General features: G+C 44.0%; 1 protein-coding gene across 1 annotated transcript in view; it reads left to right on the top strand.

Moving 5' to 3' along the window:
* Positions 1–24,450, top strand: part of LOC112068528 (plectin-like) — an 89,119-nt gene that overhangs the window by 2,140 nt on the left and 62,529 nt on the right. The window contains exon 2 of the mRNA XM_070438192.1: positions 17,921–17,982. Coding sequence (XP_070294293.1) covers positions 17,921–17,982 — 62 coding nt within the window. The remainder of the gene's footprint in view (positions 1–17,920; positions 17,983–24,450) is intronic.

The following is a 24,450-nucleotide window of genomic DNA, read 5'->3' as shown; positions in this document are numbered from 1 at the left end:
AACTTCCTGCGGCAATGGACCAATGGTGACTTTAAAACAGTTACGGAGTTTAATGGCTGTGATGGAGAAAACTGACGATGAAAAGAAGGAAGCCTGTACAGAATAAAAATGATTCCAAACATGCATGCATCCTGTTTGCAACAAGGCACTAAAGTAAAACTGCCAAAATATGTGGCAATGAAATACAAACTGTTATGTTTGGGGCAAATCCAACACAGCACATCACTGAGTACCACTCTTCATAATTTCAAGTATCGTGGTGGCTGCATCATGTTATGGGTATGCTTGTCATAGGCAAGGACTAGTGAGTTTCTTAGTATGAAAAGAAACAGAATAGAGCTAAGCACAGGAAAAAATCCTAGAGGAAAACGTGGTCTGCTTTCCACCAGACACTAGGAGATTAATTCACCTTTCAGCAGGACAATAACCTAAAACACAATGTCAAATCTACACAGGTGTTACTTACCAAGAAGACAGTGAATGTTCCTGAGTGGCCGAGTTACAGTTTTGAGTTAAATCTACTTGAAAATCTATGGCGACCTGAAAATGGTTGTCTACCAATGATCAACAACCAATTTGACAGAGCTTCAAGAATTTTGAAAAGAATAATGGACAAATGTTGCACAATCGAGGTGTGGAAAGCTCGTAGAGACTTACCTAGAAAGACTCACGGCTGTAATCACTGTCAAAGGTGCTTCTACAAAGTATTGACTCATGGGTGTGAATACTTACGTAAATAAGATATTTATGTATTTCTTTTTTTACACATTTGCAAAAGTGTCTAAAAACATGTTTCCATTTGGTTATTATAGTGTGTATAAAATCTATTTAATATTTTGAATTCAGGCTGTAACACAACAAAATGTGGAATAAGTCAAGGGGTATGAATACTTTCTGAAGGCACTAATTGTGCTCGAAGAATAAATTCCAACTAAAATATTCCTGAGCCAAGAGACGTGCTGCTGCATTAACGATGACAGTAGTGAATTTGAGTAGCTAGTATTTTTGCCTTCCGATGCCCACAGGTCTCAATACCTTGGCCTTGCTTTAGGGAGCTCGCCAAGATTCCTAGTATTCCTACATACATCTACATCATAAATCAGAACATGCTGTGCACGTGTGTAAGCTATATTATTTATTGTGTTTTGTTAACATTCCTATCTTCATTATGCAATGGCCATCACATGCTCGCACACGCAGAGATATTTGGCGGGTCGGCGGAGTCGAAGATGTAGCCATTCGTGTGTTATCATGAGGAGGAGGCTCCCCATCTGTAGGAAGGGTGGGTACCACACGCCTACCTACAACCTCAGCACGAATGTACTGTATAGTGACAGGCTTCTCCTTCCACCAAAGCTGTCAGTTTTATCATATTTGTTAATGATTGACAGTGGTTGTTGTTCATTGACTTAGACCCTCCAAGCATAAATTTCTCTATCAGTTCTGCATAGGGTTACATTTCCTCTTTGAATTCTCATATACAGTACGAGTCAAAAGTTTGGACACACCTACTCATTCCAGGGTTTTTATTATATTTGTACTATTTTCTACATTGTAGAATAGTAAGGAAGACATCAAAACAACGAAATAACACATATGGAATCATATAGTAACCAAAAAAGTGTGTAACAAATTCAAATATATTTTGTAATTGAGATTCTTCAAAGTAGCCACCCTTTGCCTTACATTTACATTTACATTTAAGTCATTTAGCAGACGCTCTTATCCAGAGCGACTTACAAATTGGTGCATTCACCTTATGATATCCAGTGGAACAACCACTTTACAATAGTGCATCTAACTCTTTTAAGGGGGGGGGGGGGGTTAGAAGGATTACTTTATCCTATCCTAGGTATTCCTTAAAGAGGTGGGGTTTCAGGTGTCTCCGGAAGGTGGTGATTGACTCCGCTGARCTGGCGTCGTGAGGGAGTTTGTTCCACCATTGGGGTGCCAGAGCAGCGAACAGTTTTGACTGGGCTGAGCGGGAACTGTACTTCCTCAGAGGTAGGGAGGCGAGCAGGCCAGAGGTGGATGAACGCAGTGCCCTTGTTTGGGTGTAGGGCCTGATCAGAGCCTGAAGGTACGGAGGTGCCGTTCCCCTCACAGCTCCGTAGGCAAGCACCATGGTCTTGTAGCGGATGCGAGCTTCAACTGGAAGCCAGTGGAGAGAGCGGAGGAGCGGGGTGACGTGAGAGAACTTGGGAAAGTTGAACACCAGACGGGCTGCGGCGTTCTGGATGAGTTGTAGGGGTTTAATGGCACAGGCAGGGAGCCCAGCCAACAGCGAGTTGCAGTAATCCAGACGGGAGATGACAAGTGCCTGGATTAGGACCTGCGCCGCTTCCTGCGTGAGGCAGGGTCGTACGCGCCTTGATGACAGCTTTGCACACTCTTGGCATTCTCTCAACCAGCTTCACCTGGAACGCATTTCAATTAACAGGTGTGCCTTGTTAAATGTTAATTTGTGGAATTTTATTCCTTCTTAATGCGTTTGAGCCAATCAGCTGTGTTGCGACAAGGTATGGGTGGTAGATAGCCCTATTTGGTAAAATACCAAGTCCATATTATGGCAAGAACAGCTCAAATAAGCAAAGAGAAATGACAGTCCATCATTACTTTAAGACATGAAGGTCAGTCAATTCGGGAAATTTCAAGAACTTTTAACGTTTCTTAAAGTGCAGTCACAAAAACTATCAAGCGCTGTGATGAAACTGGCTCTCATGAGGACCGCCACAGTAAAGGAAGACCCAGAGTTACCTCTGCTGCAGAGGATAAGCTCATTAGAGTTAAACTGCACCTCAGATTGCAGCCCAAATAAATGCTTCACAGAGTTTAAGTAACAGACATATTTCAACATCACATGTTCAGAGGAGACTGCGTGAATAAGGCCTTCATGGTCAAATTGCTGCAAAGAAACCACTATTAAAGGACACCTATAAGAAMAAGAGACTTGCTTGGYCCAAGAAACACGAGCAATGGACATTAGACCGGTGGAAATCTGTCCTTTGGTCTGATGAGTCCAAATCTGCATTTTTTGGGTTCCAACCTCCGTGTCTTTGTGAGAAGCAAAGTAGGTGAACGGATGATCTCTGCATGTATGGTTCTAACTGTGAAGCATGGAGGAGGAGGTGTGAGGGTGTGGGGGTGCTTTGCTGGTGACACTGTCTGTGATTTATTTAGAATTCAAGGCACACAACCAGCATGGCTACCACAGCATTCTGCAGCGATAGGCCATCCGATCTGGTTTGCGCTTAGTGAGACTATAATTTGTTTTTCAACAGGACAATGACCCAAAACACGCCTCCAGGCTGTGTAAGAGCTATTGGACCAAGGAGAGTGATGGAGTGCAGTATCAGATGACCTGGCCTCCACAATCACCTGAACTTAACCCAAATTAGATGGTTTGGGAAGAGTTTGACCTTAAGTGAAGGAAAAGCAGCCAACAAGTACTCGGCATATGTCGGAACTCCTTCAAGACTGTTGGAAAATCATTCCTCATGAAGCTGGTTGAGAGAATGCCAAGAGTGTGCAAAGCGCTCATCAAGGCAAAGGGTGTCTACTTTGAAGAATCTCAAATATATAATTTATTTTGATTTGTTTAACACTTTTTTGGTTACTACATTGTTCCATATGTGTTGTTTCATAGTTTTAATGTCTTTACTATTATTCTACAATGTAGAAAATAGTACAAATAAAGAAAAACCCTGAAATGAGTAAGTGTGTCCAAACTTTTGACTGGTACTGTATATGGACTTTCCATGCTCTCTAAGTTTACCTGCCTTGCGGAGATACAGGGCCTGGCAGAAGAGCAGTGTCACTCTCCACTGCTCAAGTCCAAACAAGCCCTAAGCAGTCATCCAAAGTATTCTTTCTGCTCTTCTTCATGATAATACGTGAATGTCCCCTTTGAAAGAGAATCATGTATGATCTTGAGGGTTAAAGGTGTAAGAGGTATTTGGGTGCTATGTAACACACCTGTGGTGACCTTTGAAGGGAGAATGGGGCTTACTGCCGCCAGCTATCGTGTCTGTCTGTGCTTGTGCTATGACCTTGACCCCTCCAAATCACACACAGTTCATCATTTCATGTCCAGTTTCAACTTTCACCCCACATATTTTTTTGCATTAGTTATGGACATATGGAAAGTTTTTATCAAGTGAGACACACTCATAGCATCAAATCAGTCTTGTTTTGATGTCCTCCATTCAATTGAAACACAATGGATTCCCTGTTTTTTTACAACAGTGTGGTTAGTTTGTCAAGCCAAATTAGATGTGACATAAGTTTGGAAAAACATAAAAACCTAATGCTTAACAACATTAACCACTCCGGTCAAACATGGAAACTGATCAGCACTTTGTATCTGTCTGCAACCGATTAATTATCTCCTGTTTTGGGCTGCGTCCCATGGCTCCCTATTCCCTAAGCTCTGGTCAAAAGCACTATGTAGGGATCAGGGTGCTATTTGGGACAGTGTACACTGTATGGAAACACTTATTGATGGAGGTTTCCCTCGAATTGAGTGCTGATGGAAACAAATGGTTCGTGAAAAGGGTTCTTTTGTGATTGTGCCATGTGGTGGAATGGCTGATGACTAATTTCTATTGCTTTGTACCATACCCCCTCGTCTGGTCTGGTCTGTTGTAATACAGGCCTTTCATTCAATGTGGGCTGGCTGTGATGGTTTTAGTTGCATGTACATTCTTCCTCTATCTCTCACCACACACTTGGAATCACTGGCCAGAACACGTAGCTAAAGCAGATTCTAGTGGAACTTCACTGTATGGTTGTATGGCTAAACCTTTCCAACATGAGTAAGAAGAGGGGATGTCTACTAATGCCCTTTTAGCTGTCCTGTGAAAGTTTGTCAAGTCGTTGGAATAGGATTGAAGCAGAATTGACTGTCTTGCAGGTGAAGCACATCAGTATCTGCATCCATATAGTCTACTGAAACTATTAAAGGGATTTTGGCAATGAGGCCCTTTATCTACTTCCCCAGAGTCAGATGAACTTGTCTTTGTGTCTAGTATGAAGAAAGTTAGAGGTAGTTTCTCAAGTGTTGGCGCCCTGACTGGACGTCTATGGATATCTGCTAGCATATCAGATACCCTTAGACATCCAGTCATTGCACTAACACTAGTTAGCACTTGCGCTAGTTAGCAACTTCCTTCAAACTGCAAGCAGAGACATAACATTGATATCCACGAGTTAATCTGACTCTGGGGAAGTAGATAATCCCGAAGTATCCCTTTAAAGTGGAACTGACAGCATTTTAGCAACATGTTCTCTTTAAAAAAAATCATATACACCCCCAGGAAGAATGACACGCAATATATTGTGGGAAAGCGGCCATGCGTTTGGACAATTCATAGATTAATAGCACAAATAAAACCTAAATAAACATCTGTCTTGTCCAGGATCGGAGTCTACTCAGACCGGTGCTCCATACCCAATCAGAGCTGCATTAGGCTTATTTGCAAATAAGCCATTTGCCACATGGGCATGCCATCGTTTGCTTTTTATTTTTATTTATTTTTATTTCCCCTTTATTTAACCAGGTAGGCTAGTTGAGAACAAGTTCTCATTTACGACTGCGACCTGGCCAAGATAAAGCAAAGCAGTGCGACACAAACAACAACACAGAGTTACACATGGAATAAACAAACATACAGTCAATAACACAATAGAAAAAGTCTATATACAGTGTGTGCAAATGAGGTAAGATAAGGGAGGTAAGGCAATAAATAGGCCATAGTGGCAAAATAATTACAATTGAGCAATTAAACACTGGAGTGATAGATGTGCAGAAGATGAATGTGCAAGTAGATTGATACTGGGGTGCAAAGGAGCAAAAAATAATAATATTAAATAACAGTACGGTGATGAGGTAGTTGGATGGGCTATTTACAGATTGACTACGTACAGGTGGAGTGATCTGTGACTGCTCTGAAAGCTGGTGCTTAAAGTTAGTGAGGAGATATGAGTCTCCAGCTTCAGTGACTTTTGCAATTCGTTCCAGTCATGGTAGCAGAGAACTGGAAGTAAAGGCGTCCAAAGGTAGGAATTGGCTTTGGGGCAGCGATCGGTTGAAGAGCTTGCATTTAGTTTTACTTGCATTTAAGAGCAGTTGGAGGCCACGGAAGGAGAGTTGTATGGCATTGAAGCTCGTCTGGAGGTTAGTTAACACAGTGTCCAAAGAAGGGCCAGAAGTTTATAGAATGGTGTCGTCTGCGTAGAGGTGGATCAGAGAATCACCAGCAGCAAGAGCGACATCATTGATGTATACAAGAAAAGATCGGCCCGAGAATTGTACCCTGTGGCACCCCCAGAGACTGCCAGAGGTCCGGACAACAGGCCCTCCGATTTGACACACTGAACTCTGTCTGAGAAGTAGTTGGTGAACCAGGCAAGGCAGTCATTTCAGAAACCAAGGCTGTTGAGTCTGCCGATAAGAATGTGGTGATTGACAGAGTCGAAAGCCTTGGCCAGGTCGATGAATACAGCTGCACAGTATTGTCTCTTATCGATGGTGGTTATGATATCGTTTAGGACCTTGAGCGTGCCTGAAGTGCACCCATGACCAGCTCGGAAACCAGATTACATACCGGAGAAGGTACGGTGGGATTCGAAATGATCGGTGATCTGTTTGTTAACTTGGCTTTCGAAGACCTTAGAAAGGCAGGGTAGGATAGATATAGGTCTGTAGCAGTTTGGGTTTAGAGTGTCTCCCCCTTTGAAGAGGGGGATGACCGCGGCAGCTTTCCAATCTTTGGGGATGTCAGACGATACGAAAGAGAAGTTGAACAGGTTAGTAATAGGGGTTGCACCAATTTTTGTGGATCATTTTAGAAAGAGAGGGTCCAGATTGTCTAGCCTGGCTGATTTGTAGGAGTCCAGATTTTGCAGCTCTTTCAGAACATCAGCTATCTGGATTTGGGTGAAGGAGAAATGGTGGAGGCTTGGGCAAGTTGCTGTGAGGGGTGCAGAGCTGTTGACCGGGGTAGGGGTAGCCTGGTGGAAAGCGTGGCCAGTCGTAGAAAAATGCTTATTGAAATTCTCAATTATCGTGGATTTATCGGTGGTGACAGTGTTTCCTAGTCTCAGTGCAGTGGGCAGCTGGGAGGAGGTGCTCTTATTCTCCATGGACTTTACAGTGTCACAGAACTTTTTGGAGTTTGTGCTACACATTTCTGTTTGAAAAAGCTAGCCTTTCCTTTCCTAACTGCCTGTGTATATTGGTTCCTAACTTCCCTGAAAAGTTGCATACCGCGAGGGTTATTCGATGCTAATGCAGTATGCCACAGGATGTTTTTGTGCTGGTCATGGGGCATGCTTATTTAAGATGGTGAGGTAAGCATTTTAAAGAATAACCAGGCATCCTCTACTGACGGAATGAGGTCAATATCCTTCCAGGATACCCGGGCCAGGTAGATTAGAAAGGCCTTCTCACTGAAGTGTTTTAGGGAGCGTTTGACGGTGATGAGGGGTGGTCGTTTGACCGCTGACCCATTACGGACGCAGGCAATGAGGCACTGATCGCTGAGGTCCTGGTTGAAGACAGCAGAAGTGTATTTGGAGGGCAGGTAGGTTAGGATGATATCTATGAGGGTGCCCGTGTTTACGGATTTGCGGTTGTACCTGGTAGGTTCATTGATCATTTGTGTGAGATTGAGGGCATCAAGCTTAGATTGTAGGATGGCCGGGGTGTTAAGCATTTCCCGGTTTAGGTCACCTAGCAGCACGAGCTCTGAAGACATTTGAGGGGCAATCAATTCACATATGGTGTCCAGGGTACAGCTGGCGGCAGAAGGTGGTCCATAGTAACTGTGAGAGACTTGTTTCTGGAAAGGGGGATTTTTAAAAGTAGAAGCTCGAATTGTTTGGGCATAGACCTGGATAGTAAGACAGAACTCTGCAGGCTATTCTCCGCAGTAGATTGCAACTCCTCCCCCTTTGGCAGTTCTAACTTGTCGGAAACTGTTATAGTTAGAGATGGAAATTTCAGGGTTTTTGGTGGCCTTCCTAAGCCAGGATTCAGACACGGCTAGGACATCCGGGTTGTTAGAGTGTGCTAAAGCAGTGAATAAAACTAATTTAGGGAGGAGGCTTCTAATGTTAACATGCATGAAACCAAGGCTTTTACGGATACAGAAGTCAACAAATAAGAGCGCCTGGGGAATGGGAGTGGAGCTAGGCACTACAGGGCCTGGATTAACCTCTACATCACCAGATGAATATAGGAGGAGTAGGATAAGGGTACGGCTAAAGGCTATAAGAACTGGTCGTCTAGTACGTTCGGAACAGAGAGTAAAAGGAGCAGGTTTCTGGGCGCGGTATAATTTATTCAAGGCATAATGTACAGACAAAAGTATGGTAGGATGTGAATACAGTGGTGGTAAACCTAGGCATTGAGTGACGATTAGAGAGGTATTGTCTCTAGAGACACCATTTAAACCAGGTGAGGTCACTGCATGTGTGGGAGGTGGAACGAAAGGGTTAGCTAAGGCATATTGAGCAGGGCTGGAGGCTCTACAGTGAAATAAGACAATAATCACTAACCAAAACAGCAATGGATACGGCATATTTACATTAGGGAGAGGCATGCGTAGCCAAGTGATCATAGGGTCCAGGGAGTAGTTAGGCGGGCTGGAGACACTGTGATTCAGACAGCTAGCGGGCCGGGACTAGCAGGCTATCAGAAGGGCCTTAGAGGGACGTTGCGACGGAGTAAGTCTGTTGTAGCTCCCTCGTGCAGTTACGTCAGCAGACCAGTCGTGATGGATCAGCAGGGCTCAGTGTAGTAAAAGGGTCCAGTCCAATTGGCAAAATAGGTATAGTAGCCCAAGAAATTGGCTGATGGACCTCTTCAGCTAACAGTCCGGTATGCTCTAGCGGGTCGCGGCTAGCAGGCTAGCAGATGAATATTCAGGGGACGTCGCGATGGAGGAGCCTGTTGAAAAAATCCCTCGGGTGGATTACACTGGTAGTCCAGGCGTGATGAATCAGCCGGGCTCCGTATCGGCAGTAAAAGGGGTCCAGGCCAATTGGCAAAATAGGTATTGTAGCCCAAGGAGTGGCGGTAGGAATCCGGAGATATGGAGAAAAAGATAAGTCCAATATGCTCTGGGTTGAATCGCGCTGAGCAGACTGGCAGGGGTTGTCCGCTAGCAGTGGCTAGCTGACTACTAGTTAGTAGCTAGTTAGCTGGCTAGCTTCTGTTGGGGATTCCGGTTCTAAAGTAAAGAAAATAGCAGATTCATACCGCATTGGGTGAGGCGGGTTGCAGGAGAGTATGTTGAGGTTGAGGCTAAGAAAAATATGAAAAAATATATGCAAAGAAAAAATATTTTAAATSATATATACATGGGACACGACAAGACGAAGACAAAGACGCCTGACTGCTACTCCATATTGGATCAACATCCAGCTTTGAACTGGACTGTGTGTTTACAGGCAGTAGCAAAAGCGCAACTTTAAATCTTTAGAACTAATTCTTCAAAAGCCACAAAATACAGTGCAATTATATAAATACCACGGGAGTCCTCTTACGTTTGGGAACTTCACAGTCCTATAGATCAAACAACCATGAAAAGGTAGGCTCTCTCACCCTCGGTTGCCTATGCACATCAACAACAAGATCAACAACTAATGCTAGCGCGAGATGAGCTAAAATCTAACGAGGGAACATTAGATAAACCCTCAAACTTTTTCAGCTACTGTAGTTGGCCATCAAACGATGCACTGATAAACGATGGGGAATAGTAGTCTGCTTGTCCTTCTGCAGCTTGCCTGCCAATGCATGCCTGTCCCAACCCACGTTTTGACAACTAAATGGGAAGTCTCCCATTTGATCGATGAAAAATACATTTGATTGACTACTAAGAGATGTGCTAATACGTTGTTTAAGTTCGGCATAGCTAGCTATCAAATTGACACCTGCATGACACCTGCATCTCTAGCTGTAGCCACCGAAAAACAATATGAGGAGGAAAAGTCAGTCACTCACCCATTCTTCCAATGACATAACATCCTCCCAGCAGCTAGCTAGCTATCTTTAGCCACTGTGTATTTAGCTTGCTAAATAAAATCTAGTAGCTACATAAATAGATACGCTAGCCCAGGGGTGTCAAACTCAATCAGCGCACTTGCCATATTGAAAAACACAAGGAAATCACGGGCCAGACATATCCTATTTGCTTTTACAAAACCACTTGCAACTGTGACCCAAGCTGGCCATTGTTTTATCAGAAAAGTATTGCCCTTTATAATGTCCACTTATGCACATAGGATGCTGTCTATATAGCATTTTAACATATTAAAACAAAAAAATATAATAAATAATATTTGAAGATATACATAATATTTGTCCAGCCTTTGCTCCTATCCTTGCAGATGTGCATAATATGCTAATCAAAAAGTATTTCATAACTCCAAATAACAAAAATGTAGCTATAGCTAGGTTGTTATAACATTTAAACTTAAAACATGTTTTTCATCTTTTTTGCACTGCATGGATCGTGGTTGAATGCAGTATTGCTGTATGGTGCACTCAAAGTGTATTGTAGTTGAGTAGCAAGCATAGGGTTTTGTTGCATGTTTAGTTTTTTGGTTATTCATTGTCAAGCTTTAAAAACCGAAACCAGACTGCAACATTTTATGTAGCCTAGCTAGGACTGTGGCATGTGCCTGTACACTTTCCCTCCACTGCACGCTATAAACGGGACACACGAAAGCAGTAAAATTGAAGTTGAATTCACCAATGCGAGTGCATCAGACTGTATTTTCATAAAGTAGATGACTCAACTGTTGAGTCATTTATACTTGCTTGTGTGTCCTATTCGGCCCGTGGGCCTTGTGTGTGACACGTGTACTAGCTTATTAGCCACTGACTTGTGATCATTGCCCTCGCTAGTTTGATTGTATTGACATTCCCAGTCTTAGTTACAGTCGTCCGTTTTTGTTCAAATATTTGTCATTGAGTCATTGAAACTGAAACAGCCGAATAGGTGGAGGCAGCAAACAATGTACCAGACTAGCTGTGATTTAGAACCTGAATATTTTTTGGACTACCAAGAAATGTATTGGTGAATTATATTACTCATGCATTTAACTGCATCTATCTATTCTGCCAACAATGCCTTACTGTACGTCATGGAATTTTGAGTCAAAAATAACCTATTTTTTAAAAACTTATTATAAAGGGTTTGAAGCATAAACTTGGAATTTGCTATTTGAATGATATGATTTTATGTTTGTTTCATATCTGCAAAGAAGTTAAAACGCAGTCAGTTCCACTTTAAGTACCGAGCACTTTGTAACAAAGACGCAGGGAGTCAGGAAGGAGGTGCATATGGTGAGTTTAATAATATCAAACATGGAGAGTTACAAAACAAGCGACACACCTGGAAATGAAAACAGAACCAATACTGCCTGATGACTGAGGTTGGTGAGGGCTATATGAAGGGAGAGTAATCAGGGTGGTGATGAAGTCCACTGCGCCACCTCCCGGGTGGCGCAGTGGTCTAGGGCACTGCATCGCAGTGCTAGCTGCGCCACCAGAGTCTCTGGGTTCGCGCCCAGGCTGGGCTGGGTTCGCGCCCAGGCTCTGTCGCAGCCGGCCGCAACCGGGAGATCCGTGGGGCGACGCACAATTGGCATAGCGTCGTCCGGGTTAGGGAGGGTTTGGCCGGTAAGGAGGGTTTGGCCAGTAGGGATATCCTTGTCTCAGTATGTAAAAATGTAATAAAAAATAAATAAAAAAATGTATGCACTCTATTGTAAGTCGCTCTGGATAAGAGCGTCTGCTCTTGGCCGGTAGGGATATCCTTGTCTCAGTATGTAAAAAAAAAAAAAAAATGTAATAAAATGTATGCACTCTACTGTAAGTCGCTCTGGATAAGAGCGTCTGCTAAATGACTAAAATGTAAATGTAAATGAAGTCCAGGTGTGCTTAACGATGGGGAGTAATGATGGTTGCCAGGTGTGCGCAATGTGGGTTGCCAGGACTGGTGGTTAGTAGACCGGCGATGTCAAGCACCGGAGAGAGTGAGCAGGAGTAGGAGTAGGCGTGAAACACTTTTTCTCATAAAAAATGTGTATGGATATGAAACCTACATTTATATGCTGCTTTTAATGACACCATTTCTTCTAAGGTAAAACCTTAGGAGATGGGATGTTCCTTTGCAGTGCACACAGGCCCTGACATTGTTTCTTGCAGCAGTGGTGTAACGTAATTAAGTAAAAATACTTTAAAATTCTAATTAAATCGTTTTTTTGTGGTATCTTTACTTTACAATTTATATTTTTGAAAACGTTTACTTAATTTACATTCCTAAAGAAAATAATGTACTTTTTACTCATTACATTTTGAATGCTTAGCAGGGCAGGAAAATGGTCCAATTCACACACTTATCAAGAGAACATCCCTGGTCATCCCTACTGCCTCTGATCTGGTGGATTCACTAAACACAAATGCTTCGTTTGTAAATTATGTCTGAGTGTTGGAGTGTGCCCCTGGCTATCCATAAATAAAAAACGAAGAACATTGTGCCATCTGGTTTTGATCCATAAGTATATTTCAGCAATTACATTTACTTTTGATACTTAAGTATATTTAAAACCATATACTTATACACTTTTACTCAAGTAGTATTTTACTCTGTGACTTTCACTTTTACTTAAGGCATTTTCTATTAAGGTATCTTTACTTGTATTGGGTACTTTTTCCACCACTGGCATGCAGGCAGGCTTTTTGCAAGAGCAAGTGAGGGAAAAAGGGAAGAGAATGTTTGTGCGGTAATAGCATTCACAGACTTGATCGAGAACACACCCACTGGACTACATTGTCAAGGCCATGGGTAACTGGTGAAAGGAGTCAGGCGCAGGAGAGCTGAGATGCGTGGACAAGGTATTTAATACAAGATAACACCAGTATAAACACAATACTACGATGCGGGAAAAATACCGGTACCATGAAATAAACGGGCGTAATAACAAAACCCGGCAACAAAATACCAGCCGTCAGTAACAGCCTGAACAATAGAACAACCACGCACACAAACATGGGGGAAACCAGAGGCTTAAATAATGAACATGTAATGGGGGAATTGAAACCAGGTGTGTAGAAAACAAAGACAAAACAAATGGAAAATGAAAAGTGGATCGGCAATGGCTAGAAGGCCGGTGACGTCGACCGCCGAACACCGCACGAACAAGGAGAGGGACCGACTCCGGCGGAAGTCGTGACATACATGCTCTCTCTGCACTCTTCATGAAGCAGTGTTTTGAGCAATAATGGAAGCAGAAGTCTTAGAGACTAGGCAGAGTAACCTTACAAACTGCATCATTTACTGTTACAAACAATCACAGACTACAAAGGGAAAACCAGCCACGTCGTGGACACTGACGTCTTCCTTCCGGACAAGCTAAACACCTTCTTCGCCCGCTTTGAGGATAACACATTGCCAAGAGATTGTGGACCATAACTAAATTCATGTTTGCTAAGAGAATAGACCAGTAAAAAACTGATGCGGCCAGATACCAAGGACTGTGGGTTCTCCTTCTCTGTGGCCGACGTGAGTAAGACATTTAAACATGTTAACCCACGCAAGGCTGCCGGCCCAGACGGCATCCCTAGCCGCATCCTTAGAGCATGCGTATACCAGCTGGCTGGAGTGTTTAAGGACATATTCAGTCTCTCCTATCCAGTCTGCTGTCGCCACTTGCTTCAAGATGTCCACAATTGTTCCTGTAACCAGGAAAGCAAAGGTAACTGCACTAAATGACTGTCTCCGCATAGCATTCACTTCTGTCTTTATGAAGTGCTTTGAGAGGCTATTTAAGGATCATATCCACCTCTACCTTACCTGACACCCTAGACCCACTTCAATTTTCTTACCGCTCCAATAGATCCATAGATCCAATTGCCATCACACTGCACACTGCCTCTACCATCTGGACAAGAGGAATACCTATGTAAGAATGCTGTTCATTGACCATAGCTCAACATTCAACACAGCAGTACCCTCCAAGCTCCTCATTAAGCTCTGGGCCCTGAGTCTGAACCATGCCCTTTGCAACTGGGTCCTGGACTTCCTGACGGGCCGCCCTCAGGTCGTGGAGGTAGAAAACAACACCTCCTCAACACAGAGGCCCACAAGGGTGCGTGTTCAGCCCCCTCCTGTACTCCCTGTTCAGCCATGACTGCGTGGCCACGCACACCTCCAACTCAATCATCACGTTTGCCGACGACACAACAGTAGAAGGCCTGATTAGCAACAATGATGAGACAGCCTACAGGGAGGAGGTGAGGGCCCTGGGAGAGTGGTGCCAGGAAAATAACTTCTTACTCAACATCAACAAAACAAAGGAGCTGATCGTGGACTTCAGGAAACAGCAGAGGGAGCACTCCTCTATCCACATCGACGGGATAGCAGTGGAGAAGGTGGACACATCACTGACGATCTGAAATGGTCCACCAGATGCACAATTGAGAGCATTCTGTCGGGCCGTATCACTGCCTGGTACGGCAACTGTACCGCCAACAACCACATGGCTTTTTGAGAGTGTGGTGCGGTTGGTCTGCCCAACGCATCACCAGGGGCAAATTACCTGCTCTCCAGGACCCTACCTGCAGCACCAGATGTCACAGGAAGGCCAAAAAGACCATCAAGGACATCAACCACCTGAGCCATGGCCTGTTCACCCCGATATCATCCAGAAAGTGAGATCAGTACAGGTGCATCAAAGGTGGGACCGAGAGACTGAAAAACAGCTTCTATCTCAAGACCATTAGACTGTTAAAATAAGGATAATTTTTTTTCAATTTTCACCTAAAATGACATACCCAAATCTAACTGCTTGTAGCTCAGGCCCTGAAGCAAGGATATGCGTATTCTTGATACCATTTGAAAGGAAACACTTTGAATTTTTTGGAAATATGAAAGGAATGTAGGAGAATATAACACAATAGATCTGGTAAAAGATAATACAAAGAAAAAAATACCTGATATTTTGTATTTTTTGTACTATCATCTTTGAAATGCAAGAGAAAGGCCATAATGTATTTTTCCAGCCCAGTTTCAATTTAGATTTTGGCCACTAGATAGCAGCAGTGTATGTGCAAAGTTTTAGATTGATCCAATGAACTATTGCATTTCTGTTCAAAATTTTGTATCACGACTGCCAAAATGTGCCTAATTGGTTTATTAATAACTTTTCAAGTATAAAACGGTGCACTCTCCTCTAACAATAGCATGGTATTATTTCACTTTAATAGCTACTGTAAATTGGACAGTGCAGTTCGATTAACATGAATTTAAGCTTTCTGCCAATATCAGATATGTCTATGTCCTGGGAAGTTTTCTTGTTACTTACAACCTCATGCTAATCACATTAGCCTACGTTAGCTCAACCATCCCGTGGACGGGACACCGATCCTGAAGAAGATTTATTAAATAGCTATCACTAGCCGCCTTCCACCCGGTTACGCAACTTTGCACCTTGGTGGCTGCTGCCCTGTATACATAGACTTGGAATAATGGAATTAATAATAATGATAATAATGGAATACTAGTCACTGAATGTTTACATACTACTTCACTCATCTCATATAGCCTAGTGGTTAGAGCGTTGGTCCAGTTACCGAAAGGTTGAATCCCCTAGCTGACAAGGTAGAAATCTGTCGTTCTGTCCCTGAACAAGGCAGTTAACCCACTGTTCCCCAGTAGGCCGCCATTGTAAATGAGAGTTTGTTCTTACCTGATTTGCCTAGTTAAATAAAGGTTAAATAAAAAAATATATTCTACTGTATTTTAGTCAATGCCACTCCGACATTGCTCAATCTAATATTTATATATTTCTTTAGTCCATTATTTAACTTTTAGATTTGTGTGTGTTGTTGTGAATTGTTAGATACTACTGCACTGTTGGAGGTACAGTAGGAACACAAGCATTTCACTACACCATCAATAACATCTGCTAAATATGTTTTTTGGATCAATAACATTAGATTTGATTTGAAATATGTCTGTTTTTCTTAACATGTTTTGTCATTTTGTCTATTGTATATTGTATGTGTTTGATGTATTTATGCGGGGTTCATCAGTAGAGACCCTAGTCTCAGTAAGACTTCCCTGTAAAAAAAAAAGGTTAAAGAAAAATATAAAATAAAGAAAAACTTTCAAATTCACATCAACCTCTGTCTCAGTATCTCACACTATGAAAGGCTAACTCTTAATTCTAACCCTTGTCTTAGTATTTCAGACTATGAAAGGCTAACCCTTAACTCCCATCCTTGTCTCAGTATCCCAGCCTATGAACGGCTATAGCCATGGCTTGGAGTAAATTGTTCCAGACTGTATAGCTTTACAACCGAAAACACACATTCATGATAAATTGATTTAAGTTCCTATTACGATGTTTTGAAATGGAGCATCTTTGGGGTTGGAATGTTAAGTGTTTGTTTCAGGTACCCCTTGACTTTTGCTTCTGTAAAACATCATAGTCGGTGTCACAGCAGGGGGACTGTTAAGCTCGGTCGCATATTGCACCCTATTCCCTGTATAGTGCACTATACAGTCATATGGGGTGCTGGTCAAATGTAGTGCACTATAGGGAATAGAGTGCCATTTGGGAAACAGTTTTACTGTTGAAGACATATCTGAGTGGGATTTGTCTTAGCTGCCTACCATGAGGTTGCTGCATTGGCACAACAGGAAAGGTTGTGTGTGGCACCTCACGTTGCCACTACTTTGTTGGTACACAGGCAGTACCAGTAAAGGGATTTGGCACTGGTGTGGCACATCTTCTCCTCTTTCGCCCTGCCCCATGACTCCCCTGACATTGCTCTGTTCTTTCTCATTGTCACATGAGATCTGTTTTGATCTAATAGCTTATCCTGAGGATGAAATCAAACTCTATTTCTCAATGTCACAGATGACTTATGAATGAATTATAGCTTCAACTCCCATGCTAGCCTTTCCTTTGATACATATGAACTGTACTCAATTCTCACTCTCTTAAACCGTCTCTATATTTCAAGCTTAGATAGTACGGTAGCTGGCTATATGTTCTTATCGTAATGCTGCGTTAAACTACTGTACAGAATGAGACTGAATAGGGAAGTGAGAATTCGGTTGCCTTGGTATTGGTCTTGCCAGGCTTGGATCAGGTTCCTGGTTGTTAGACTGTGTGAAAAACATTGCACAACTCACGCCTGCTGCTGGTAGATGTTGAGTTCGATAGCAGGACAGTTTTCACTCTTCCCCATAATCAGACATGCGTTGACCGACCTCTATAGTTAGTAATCACACGGTGGAATCAAAAACAGACCTTAGAACAGTATTACAAGGTGGAACATGTTCATTTAGGGAGATTGCTCTTCCCCAGTTGAGCAACAAATGGTAACACTGTAAGGTACTCCCCCTCACTCCTCATACACTACATGACCAAAAGTATGCGGACACCTGCTCGTTGAACATATCGTTCCAAAATTATAGGCATTAATATGGAGTTGGTCCCACCTTTTCCGCTTTAACAGCCTCCACTCTTCTGGGAAGGCTTTCCACTAGATGTTGTAACATTCCTACAGGGACTGAAATAGCCAAATCGAGTCATTTGAAGGGGGTTCCACATACCTTTATATATAAAGTGTGTGTTTCCAAGGCACTGTAAGAACTGTTAGATGGAACTTTTTTTAAACAACTTTTTTGTTCAAAATTATTATCCTCTCTGATCCAGTGTTATGGATGTGAGCATACCACCCCACTTGACTGTATGAACTATTCACACGTTTGTGATCCCCATAGACATTACCTCAAACACCCCAGAATTCTATATCTATATAACTCTTGGTCTCTTAGTTGAAGTTGAGTGTCTGCATGCTGTTGATATTAACCATCACTTTCTCTCTCTACCATAGATGAACGGGACCGGGTACAGAAAAAGACCTTCACGAAATGGGTCAACAAGCACTTGATGAAGGTAAGATGAGGACATATACAACACCTCACTCTTGAGCTCATCCATCAGCTCCTCAGTTTAATTGCTGCAGCCATTTCTGTGTGGTACTATAGTCTATCCAGCCAGCGGGTCATAAAACATAACTGGTACTACTATTATCACTGCCTGTTGTGTAAGTGTCTATGGTAAGAAAAGGAAAACACTGGCCTGTGGTGCTGCCTTAGTATTATGAATCATCCGATATTACTCAACGGAAGCTTGGTTTGCATAAAAAGATGGATTTGCACTGTATAATTCCATTGTGACTACCAAATATGATTTGGAGGTTCTTGGAAGCTGCCTTGCTACAAAGTTTATCCCTGCAGCCAGTCACTGAGTCCGAGGCACTAAAGGAGCTCCTTAAACTTGACCCCAAAAAAACATCTGGGTCAGATGGTATGACATTTTCTTCTTTAAAGGTTGCTACCCATATAATCGCCAAGCCTATCTCTGACCTTTTTAACATGTCTCTCCTCTCTGGGGATGTTCCCATTGCTTTGGAAGGCAGCCACGGTTTGTCCTTTATTTAAAGGGGGAGATCAAGCTGATCCTAACTCTTATAGGTATCAAGTTTCAGGTAAGACCCAAATGCAGAAGCTGTTTATTACAGCAACAGGGGCAGGCAAATGACAGGTCAAGGAAGGCTGGTGTCGATAATCCAGAGTAGTGGCAAAGGCACAGGATGGCAGGCAGGGTCAGAGGCAGGCAGAGTGGTCAGGCAGGCGGGCTCAGAGTCAGGACAGGCAATGGTCAAAACCAGGAGAGCGAGGAAAAGAGAGACTAGGGAAAAGCAGGAGCTGAGACAAAACGCTGGTTGACTTGACAAACAAGACGAACTGGCACAGACAGACAGAAAACACAGGTATAAATACCCAGGGGATAAGTGGGGAAGATGGACGACTCCTGGAGGGTGTCACCCATTGACTTGCACAAAGCTTTTGATACAGTAGACCAGGTATTCCCAAACTGGGGTACATGTATGCCAAATAAAATGTGATTCACATTGAATCTTCACATTGTGAATCACATTTTATTTGGCATACATGTACCCCAGTTTGGGAATACCTGGTCTACTGTATCAAAAGCTTCACATTTATATTTTCCAACGGGGCTATAAATTTTAAACTATCTAGTGTTCAGCAAAATAACAACACAATGTCAAATACAGGTAGCCTAGTCAAATAATTAACATCCAACCACATTAACCATTACTCTCGTGGAAATTCCACTAACGGTCCGTATGTAACCATGGTAAACTTTGTTAAAGCAAGGCCACTGAACTCTCATGCATTTTCTGCATTATGCAATGATATGGGCAACGACCATAAAACACTTTTACAACATACAGAAGTGCGCTGGCTATCAAGGGGCAAAGTATTGGCATGTGTTTTTTAATTGACCCCTTACATGATGACGAGTTTCTCACACGACTGGCCTATCTGGGTGACGTTTTTTCTCGCTTGAATGATCTGAATCTAGGATTACAGGGACTCTTCGCAACTATATTCAACGTGCGGGACAAAATTGAGGCTATGATTAAGAAGTTGGAGCTCTTTTCTGTCTGCATTAACAAGGACAACACACGGGTCTTTCCATCATTGTATGATTTTTTGTGCGCAAATGAACTCAAGCTTACGGAAAATGTCATATGTGATATCGCAAAGCACCTGAGTGAGCTTGGTGCGCAATTACGCAGGTACTTTCCCGAAACAGGCAACACAAACAACTGGATTCGTTATCCCTTTCATGCCATGCCTCCAGTCCACTTACTGATATCTGAACAAGAGAGCTTCATCGAAATTGCAACAAGCGGTTCTGTGAAAATTGAATTTAATCAGAACTGACAGATTTCTGGATAGTGCTGCGCTCAGTTTCTTGCRTTGGCAAATCGCGCTGTTAAGACACTGATGCCCTTTGCAACCATGTACCTACGTATGTGTGGATTCTCGGTCCTCACTAGCATGAAAACTGAATACAGGCACAGACTGTGTGTGGAAAATTATTTAAGACTCTCTCCAATATAACCCAACATTGCAGAGTTAAGTGCATCCTTTCAAGCACACCCTTCTCATTAACCTTTTTATGAACAAATAAGGTTTTATATGTAAGATGGCTAAATAAAGAGCAAAATTATTGATTATTATTATTTGTGCCCTGTTCCTATAAGAGCTCTCTGTCAATTCCCATGAGCTGAGTTGTGACAAAAATTCACACGCATTCTTATAGCAAAAAACAACATTTGAGAGTGCGCTGAACCTGGTGTTTGAAGGGGTACGGGACTATAAAAAGTTTGAGAACCACTGCGGTAGACCATTCCATTCTTGTGGGCCGGCTAAGGAGTATTGGTGTCTCTGAGGGGTCTTTGGCCTGGTTTGCTAACTACCTCTCTCAAAGAGTGCAGTGTATAAAGTCTCAGCCACTGCCTGTCACCAAGGGAGTACCCCAAGGCTTGATCCTAGTCCCCACGCTCTTCTGAGTCTTATACTCAGCTGGCCGCTCCCCAGATTTTGTGTTTGCACTCTACAACAAAGCTTTCTTAGTGTCCAACAAGCTTTCTCTGCCCTTAACCTTGTTCTGAACACGTCCAAAACAAAGGTCATGTGGTTTGGTAAGAAGAATGCCCCTCTCCCCACAGGTGTGATTACTACCTTTTGAGGGTTTAGAGCTTGAGGTAGTCACGTCAGACAAGTACTTGGGGGTATGGCTAGACGGTACACTGTCCTTCTCTCAGCACATATCAAATCTGCAGGCTAAAGCTAAATCTAGACTTGGTTTCCTCTATCGTAATCGCTCCTCTTTCTCCCCAGCTGTTAAACTAACCCTGATTCAGATGACCATCTTACCCATGCTAAATTACGGAGACGTAATTTATAGATCGGCAGGTAGGGGTGCTCTCGAGCGGCTAGATGTTCTTTACCATTCGGCCATCAGATTTGCCACCAATGCTCCTTATAGGACACATCACTGGACTCTATATTCCTCTGTAAACTGGTCATCTCTGTATACCCCTTCGCAAGACCCACGGAATGATGCTTATTTATAAAACGCTCTTAGGCCTCACTCCCCCCTATCTGAGATATCTACTGCAGCCCTCATCCTCCACATACAACACCCATTATGCCAGTCACATTCTGATAAATGTCCCCAAAGCACACACATCCCTGGGTTGCTTTTCTTTTCAGTTTGCTGCAGCTAGTGACTGGAACAAACACTCAAACCGGACAGTTTTATCTCAATCTCTTAATTCAAAGACTCAATCATGGACACTCTTACTGACAATTGTGGCTCCTTTGCGTGATGTATTGTTGTCTCTAACTTCTGGTCCTTTGTGCTGTAGTCTGTGCCCAATAATGTTTGTACAATATTTTGTGCTGCTACCATGTTGTGCTGCTGCCATGTTGTGTTGCTACCATGTTGTTGTCATGTGTTGTTGCAATGCTATGTTGTTGTCATGGGTATCTCTTTATGTTATGTTGTGTTGTCTCTCTTGTCGTGATGTGTGTTTTGTTCTATATTTCTTTTATATATATTTTTTATCCCAGCGCCCGTCCTCGCAGGATACCTTTTGCCTTTTGGTAGGCTGTTCTTAACTGACTTGCCTAGTTAAATAAAAAATATAAATAAATAATCTCAAAACAAGCGTATCTACTCACGACCACAGCTGTAAATGCTGTCCAGTTCAAAGTAAATGACACAGATCTGTGAGAACAGACACTGGGAGACGAGAAGCAAGTACAGGGAATGAGTATTTAATAAATAACAGATATGAAACAAAACACGGACAGCGTCTGGACAGGGGAAACAAAATGACAATGCTGAGAGAGGGATGAAAGTGAGGAATAGACAGATATAGGGGAGGCAATCAAAAACGTGAAGGAGTCCAGGTGAGTCCAATGAAGCGCTGATGTGCGTAACGATGGTGACAGGTGTGCGTAATGATAGGCAGCCTGGTGCCCTCGAGCGCCAGAGAGGGGGAGTGGGAGCAGGCTTGACAGTACCCCCTCTCTAGGGGCGCCACCCGGCGTCCCACCTGGGCGAGCCTGACAGGCCGGCCGAGGCATGGGAGCCAGACGATCCGGCTGAGGTGTGGGAGTCCGACGAACCGGCTGAGGCGTGGGAGCCCGACAAACCGGTTGAGATGTTGGAGCCCAATGAGCCGGCTGAGGAGTAGAAGCCTAACGAGCCGGATGAGGCATGGGAGCCCGACAAACCGGCTGAGGCGTTGGAGCCTGGCAAACCGGCTGAGGCATGACGTGGTGTGGGAGCCTTCTGTGCCAACCGAGGCAAGGAAACCTCTTGAGCCAGTTAAGGCGAGGAAGCACGACGAGCCCACAGAGGCACCACCGGTTCCTTCGGCAGCGGCACCCGGGCCTGATGTCACCAACCAAAACAAAAAACAAAACTCCCTGGTGCTTCCGTTTTTGGTGTCAGCATTCTGTAAGGACAGACGCTGGGAGACAAGAAGCAGTACAGGGGTTGAACATTTAATACTCCAGATGAATCCAGGTTAGTCCAATGAAGTGCTGATGCACGTAACGATGGTGACAGGTGTGCGTAATGATGGGCAGCCTGGCGCCCTTGAGTGCCAGAGAGGGGAAGCGGGAGCAGGCGTGACAAGATCCATATATGGCAATGGTCTATTTGCATAAAGGCCTAGTCCAGCTCTGATTGGTTATGCTCACCGGTCTGTGTAGAGTACGGGCTGAGAACTGCGTGTCAATGCAATTTACATTTAACATTTAAGTCATTTAGCAGACGCTCTTATCCAGAGCGACTTACAAATTGGTGCATTCACCTTATGATATCCAGTGGAACAACCACTTTACAATAGTGCATCTAAACTCTTTTAAGGGGCGGGGGGGGTTAGAAGGATTACTTTATCCTATCCTAGGTATTCCTTAAAGAGGTGGGGTTTCAGGTGTCTCCGGAAATGGTGTGACTCCGCTGACCTGCGCTCGTGAGGGAGTTTGTTCCACCATTGGGGTGCCAAGAGCAGCGAACAGTTTTGACTGGGCTAGCGGAACTGTACTTCCTCAGAGGTAGGGAGGCGAGCAGGCCAGAGGAGGATGAACGCAGTGCCCTTGTTTGGGTGTAGCCTGATCAGAGCCTGAAGGCTACGGTGCCGTTCCCCTCACAGCTCCATAGGCAAGCACCATGGTCTTGTAGCGGATGCGAGCTTCAACTGGAAGCCAGTGGAGAGAGCGGAGGAGCGGTGACGTGAGAGAACTTGGGAAGGTTGAACACCAGACGGGCTGCGGCGTTCTGGATGAGTTGTAGGGGTTTAATGGCACAGGCAGGGAGCCCAGCCAACAGCGAGTTGCAGTAATCCAGACGGAGATGACAAGTGCCTGGATTAGGACCTGCGCCGCTTCCTGTGTGAGGGCAGGTCGCATGAACCTACAGGAACGCGGTCACCGCCTTGATGTTAGTTGAGAAACGACATGGTGTTGTCCAGGATCACGCCAAGGTCTTAGCACTCTGGCGAGGAGGACACAATGGAGTTGTCAACCCGTGATGGCGAGATCATGAACGGGCAGTCCTCCCCGGAGGAAGAGCAGCTCCGTCTTGCCGAGGTTCAGCTTGAGGTGGTGATCCGTCATCCACACTGATAGTCTGCCAGACATGCAGAGATGCGATTCGCCACCTGGTTATCAGAGGGGGGAAAGGAGAAGATTAATGTGTGCGTCTGCATAGCAATGATAGGAGAGACCATGTGAGGATATATGACAGAGCCAAGTGACTTGGTTTTATAGCGAGAATAGGAGAGGCCTAGAACAGAGCCCGGGGGACACCAGTGGTGAGAGCACGTGGTGCGGAGACAGATTCTCGCCACGCCACCTGGTAGGAGCGACCCTGTCAGGTAGGACGAAATCCAAGCGTGGCCGCACCGGAAAGCCCAACTCGGAGAGGGGAGAGGAGGATCTATGGTCACAGTATCAAAGGCAGCCGATAGGTCTAGAAGATGAGAGCAGAGGAGAGAGAGTAGCTTTAGCAGTGCGGAGCGCCTCCGTGACACAGAGAAGAGCAGTCTCAGTTGAATGACTAGTCTTGAAACCTGACTGATTTGGATCAAGAAGGTCATTCTGAGAGAAGATAGCAGAGCTGGCCAAGGACGGCACTTCAAGAGTTTGTGAGAAAAGAAAGAAGGATACTGGTCTGTAGTTTGTTGACATCGGAGGGATCGAGTGTAGGTTTTTTCAGAAGGGGTGCAACTCCTCTCTCTTTAGAGATGGAAGGGACGGAACGCAGCGGTCAAGGATGAGTTGATGAGCGAGGTGAGGTAAGGGAGAAGGTCTCTGGAAATGGTCGAGAAGAGAGAGGAGGATAGGGTCAAGCGGGCAGGTTGTTGGCGCCGGCCGTCACAAGACGCGAGATTTCATCTGGAGAGAGAGGGGAGAAAGAGGTCAAAGCACAGGGTAGGGCAGTGTGAGCAGAACCAGCGGTGTCGTT

The sequence above is a fragment of the Salvelinus sp. IW2-2015 genome, unplaced genomic scaffold (assembly GCF_002910315.2).
Source record: "Salvelinus sp. IW2-2015 unplaced genomic scaffold, ASM291031v2 Un_scaffold560, whole genome shotgun sequence".
Taxonomy (NCBI): domain Eukaryota; kingdom Metazoa; phylum Chordata; class Actinopteri; order Salmoniformes; family Salmonidae; genus Salvelinus; species Salvelinus sp. IW2-2015.
The sequence above is the reverse complement of the archived record's forward strand: the minus strand, read 5'-3'. Positions and strand labels throughout refer to the sequence as shown.